This window comes from Piliocolobus tephrosceles, chromosome 6 (genome assembly GCF_002776525.5).
Source record: "Piliocolobus tephrosceles isolate RC106 chromosome 6, ASM277652v3, whole genome shotgun sequence".
Taxonomy (NCBI): Eukaryota; Metazoa; Chordata; class Mammalia; order Primates; family Cercopithecidae; genus Piliocolobus; species Piliocolobus tephrosceles.
Window position 1 is genome coordinate 88,536,590 of NC_045439.1, and position 5,224 is coordinate 88,541,813.

General features: G+C 52.0%; 1 protein-coding gene across 3 annotated transcripts in view; it reads left to right on the top strand.

Moving 5' to 3' along the window:
- Nucleotides 1–279: 279 nt before the first annotated feature.
- CRABP1 (cellular retinoic acid binding protein 1) overlaps nt 280–5,224 on the top strand; it is an 8,613-nt gene continuing 3,668 nt past the window's right edge. Inside the window, exons 1-3 of one of the 3 annotated variants that reach the window (XM_023195701.3) lie at nt 280–450; nt 996–1,174; nt 3,452–3,565. In XM_023195701.3, the coding sequence (XP_023051469.1) occupies nt 381–450; nt 996–1,174; nt 3,452–3,565 (363 nt within the window). In that variant the 5' untranslated portion in view covers nt 280–380. Of the gene's footprint in view, nt 451–995; nt 1,702–3,451; nt 3,566–5,224 lie in introns of those variants that run through there. The other 2 variants (XR_002727175.2, XM_023195700.2) reach the window with 2 other exon arrangements.

The following is a 5,224-nucleotide window of genomic DNA, read 5'->3' on the forward strand; positions in this document are numbered from 1 at the left end:
TCCACACCGCCCAGCTTTAACAGTCATCCGCTCCAAGCCAATCTTGTTTCAGCTAACCCTTTCCCACTACCCTTTTTAAAGCGGGATGTGAGTGTCCTGAGAGAGGTGGAGGCGCCCCCAGTTGGAGAGCGGGTGCCCGCACCTCTGGAGGCCGAGGCACAACTGGGCTGGCAGTTGAGCTCATACTGGGTAGGGACCGCCGGGGATCGGGGGCAGGGCCGGAGGGGCGGGGCCAGAAGCCGGACGGGGTGGGGGGCGCTCTCCTAGTGACTCAAGGCGCGCAGCACTGGGCGCAAAGCCCCAGTCTCCGCCTCGCAAGCTCAGAGTGTGCCCGCTGCGCCGTCGCTGTCCGTACCTGCCGCGCCGCCACCACCGCCACCATGCCCAACTTCGCTGGCACCTGGAAGATGCGCAGCAGCGAGAATTTCGACGAGCTGCTCAAGGCACTGGGTAAGCTGGTGCAGAGGGCGCGCCCCGACGGGTAGAGGGGGCCCAGAGGTACCCTGGTCCCGGAAGTGTCCCGGTCCTGGGGGCGGGTTGGAAGTTAGGGCGCCCAGGCAGGAGGGAGTCCCCGGGGCAATAGATCGCCTTGTCTCCCAGGCGCACCAGGTCTCGGAGAAGCTGGTAGAGAGCCCGGAACCATGCGTTCAGGGAACGTTTGCTGAATGTTTGCCGCCCTCCTCGATGGTGCAGACTTTATCGCGTGCTAGATCATAGCGAGGAGAGATTACTGGAGAGCAAGGAGGATCCGGGACTTAAATTTGGAGACTCAAATTTGAGACCAGGCTCTGCCACGAATTCACTGTGCAACTCGAGGAAAGTCACTTACCCTCTCTGTGCCTCAGTTTCTCATCTCGAAAACAAGGGCGAGGGCAGGGAAACGAGTGGATCAATTTTAAGGCCCCTTTCTAAAGCTAGGGTATGAGCAGCGCCCGACCGGTCGCGAGACCGGCGGCGAGGCCCTGTGACCCGAGCTTGTGGTGCACCCTGCGCAGGTGTGAACGCCATGCTGAGGAAAGTGGCCGTGGCGGCTGCGTCCAAGCCGCACGTGGAGATCCGCCAGGACGGGGATCAGTTCTACATCAAGACATCCACCACGGTGCGCACCACTGAGATCAACTTCAAGGTCGGAGAAGGCTTTGAGGAGGAGACGGTGGACGGACGCAAGTGCAGGGTGAGACCCCAGAGCCAGTACAGTGTCCCCGGGTCCCCACTCCGCGCCCATGGCCCACTGCTGCTGGAGGAACCTATGTCTCCCTTTGCAGCCTGTGGCGCGCCTTCCTTGCAGGGTGTGTGCACTGGCTGTTTGCAGAGGGGGTTTATGCATCCTACTTGCCCCTGGCTCAAGACAAAGTATTACCTTCATTCCTTCTCAACCCCATCCCTAAGCCGCCTCCCAGGGTGCTAACAGCAGCTCTTAAAGAGCGGGCTCTGGGTTGCGCCGCTTTCCCAGCTGTGGCTTTTGCAGCGGTTTGAGGCGCCAAGCGCGGGCGGCGCGGGAGCAGGAGGTTACAGGGGACGCCAGGTTCTCTGTCGCAGGTGAAGCCGCAGCTCTTGCATTCCTTTCCTGCGGTATTCCCCGCGCCCGCCCGGGTCCTTGGGCCGCCTGGGTACTCGCTGGATCCAGTTTCAGCAGTCCCGATGGCCCCGACACCTCTCCCCACGTACCCTCAGCCTGGTTCCTTAAAGGAACCGCGGAGGCTTTCCAAAAGCAAGGCAGGTTCTGGCTGGGAAAATGGACTAGTTGCCCTCTCTTAGTCCTCAAGGGCAAGAGGTTTTTTATTTCTCCATACATCGGCCCAGGGATGAACCGGTGGACTGAAGCAAGGGGTTGTACATTCCTTTTTCACATGGGCAAAAATTGCATTTGGTTAACCAGATGGAAAAATAATCACTGGTGCTACCACTTATTTAAAAAGTGACAGAATGTCTCCCTCCCTTTCTCCAATTTTTTTTTTTTCCAAGAAAAAAGTCATAACATTCCAGAGAGTGGGAAATTGTGTCTTTCACCTTTACTGAGCAGTGCCTGGTCTGATCTCAGAATGTGACTCTCTGAGCACTGGGCTTGGAAGGACAAAGAAACAAAGCCCCCTGGAAGCAGGCGGATCTAGGAGGCAATCTTTGGCTCCCAGAATTGTCATAGCCTGAAAATGATCTCCAGGCTTGGAGCGGTTGGTATCTGAAGCCCAAACTATAGTGCAGAAACAAAGAGCAAGACAGCATAGAGTGAAGGGCTGGGAGTCTAAGAGAAGAGGCTTGGCAACAGGCAGGGCTCAGTTTGGGGACATCCAATGGTGGTTACTGCCAGGGAGGGTAATTCTGCTTTAAAAGAAATTAAAGGTTCACACAACAGCTGGAAGAGTGGGGCTTTATGTACCCCCCCACCACACCTTGCCTAATGAATGTGTCCCATGTGTTAGTTAAAAACTGATTATGTGCACATTCAGCTCTGGCTCACCCCCCGAGCCCAGCTGTACCACACTTTGCTTTGTGCAGACACTGGAGAAAACTTCAGGAAATCCCCCCTTTTGCCTCCCACCTCCAAAAGCATGAAGACCCTTCAGATTGATTTGCTTTTTAAAATTTTTCTAAAGGGACGTAACCAGGAAAGTGGCAGCATTTTAACCCTCAGAGCCAAAGACACCCAGGTTTATCAGCATAGGGGTGCACTACATCTGATGAGGAGTAAACAGAAAGGATGTTCTTATCCCAAAAATCCGTGCAGGGAATCGTGCTCCTGATAGGCTGATGACAGATGTGGCTACAAGCTTGGTGTCTTCATTGTTGAAAAATCTTGTGGTTCTGATGTGAAGTTTCTTGCTTTTAAAATCTGAATTATGACCACTTAAGGCCAGGAGTTCGAGACCAGCCTGGTGAAACCCCATCTCTACTAAATATATCAAAAAAATTAGCTGGGTGTGGTGACAGGCACCTGTAATCCCAGCTACTCAGGAGGCTGAGGAAGGAGAATTGCTTGAACCTGGGAGTTGGAGGTCGTAGGGAACCGAGATTGTGCCACTGTGTTCCAGCCTGGGCAACACAGTGAGACTCCATCTCAAAAAATAAATAGATAAATAAAAATAAGTAAAATCCAATTTGTTTGAAGGGGTAGCTAATTTTTATATAAATGAATCATTTCATGCTCTAAATTTTATTCCTAGAGATGTAAAGCATGCCTAAGGCCTTGCTGCTTCAGTAAGAGATTGTGTGTGTGTGTGTGTGTGTGTGTGTGTGTGTGTGTGTTATACAAAGTGTATTTATACCCCATAAAATCTGTGACCAGCACTCTGAATTTGAACTTTCTAAGGCTCAGTGGAGAAGAATCTGTGGCCTGCTGACAGGGACCATGTGTTGATTCTCTGCACAGCAATTATTTTTCAATGCTCATTGTTGCTCCTGCTCCCGCTGCTGAGACTGTAATTAATGTCACTAATGGTTTTCCCACCCGCAGAGTTTAGCCACTTGGGAGAATGAGAACAAGATCCACTGCACGCAAACTCTTCTTGAAGGGGATGGCCCCAAAACCTACTGGACCCGGGAGCTGGCCAACGATGAGCTTATCCTGGTAGGGCCCCTTGACCCTGAAATAATCCTGAAGTTCTCCCAGATGGTGCCCGAGATGGACCCCACAAATATGTCCTCCTCACTCGGCTGTTCAGAGAAAGGCACCATTTGCCCTGGATTAAAATTAGAGCAGAAAACCCGAGATGACAGTTCAGGTCAGAGGAAATCATTGTTAAATGGTTGGCAGGAAAGAGAAGTGGCTCAGAGGGCAGAATAGGGGCTAGCGACAGGCTGGAGTGCCTGCCGCTATCCACACTAATACATCCCAGTGGCGGTGACATGCTTTAAGCCAAGCTCCCCTCTCATCAGGTTTGGAGTGCTTGGGTCCTATGAGGTCCCCACGCTCACATGGCAGAAGGGATTTTTTTTCATTCTCATTTCCCCTTTTGCTGGCTGGGAAAGGTTTCAGTAATTTTTATCACATCAGCACTCAGAGCCTTAGAGAACATTTTTACCTGTGATTTGCAAACTCCAATGGCCTTTGGGAGCCAGGCAATGAATGCTAATTTGGGAAGTGTCTGAATATAACACACTGTGGAGAGATGAGCTCCTTTAGAACTAAAAAAGGTAGGCTTTTCCTTAAAAGTATTCAGATCCCAGCACTTTGGGGGGGCCGAGGTAGGCGGATCACCTGAGGTTGGGAGTTCGAGACCAACCTGATCAATATGGAGAAACCCCATCCCTACTAAAAATACAAAATTAGCCGGGCATGGTGGCATATGCCTGTAATCCCAGCTACTTAGGAAGCTGAGGCAGGAGATTCGCTTGAACCCAGGAGGCGGGAGTTGCAGTGAGCCAAGGTTGCGCCATTGTATTCCAGCCTGGCAACAAGAGCGAAACTCTGTCTCAAAAAAAAAAAAAGGAAAAATGGTATTCGGACTGGCGGGGCATGGTAGCTCTCACCTGTAATCCCAGTACTTTGGGAGGCTGAGGCAGGCAAATCACTTGAGGTTAGGAGTTTGAGACCAGTCGGGCCAACATGGTGAAACCCCATCTCTACTAAAAATACGAAAATTAGCCAGGCATGGTGGCACGAGCTTGTAGTCTCAGCTACTCGGAAGGCTGAGACAGGAGAATCGCTTGAACCCAGGAGGCAGAGGTTGCAGTGAGCTGAAATGGCACCACTGCACTCCATCCAGCATCCAGTCTGCGTGACAGAGACTCTGTCTCTAAAAAAAAAAAAATTCAGACGAAAACATTTTAAATACCCGCTCCCAGCCAAACAAAACTTACCTGGTGAGGCCAAATTAGAAACCTCTATAACTTAAGCACACATTTCATCCCCTTTTTTGAGGTAGAGAACAAAGGAAGGCTGAGGGCAGAACAATCCCCCGTCACTCTCCCTTTGTGTTTCAGAACTGGGCAGGTGGCCGGGCGCGGTGGCTCAAGCCTGTAATCCCAGCACTTTGGGAGGCCGAGACGGGCGGATCACGAGGTCAGGAGATCGAGACCATCCTGGCTAACATGGTGAAACCCCGTCTCTACTAAAAAATACAAAAAACTAGCCGGGCGAGGTGGCGGGCGCCTGTAGTCTCAGCTACTCAGGAGGCTGAGGCAGGAGAATGGCATAAACCTGGGAGGCGGAGCTTGCAGTGAGCTGAGATCCGGCCACAGCACTCCAGCCTGGGCGACAGAGCGAGACTCCGTCTCAAAAAAAAAA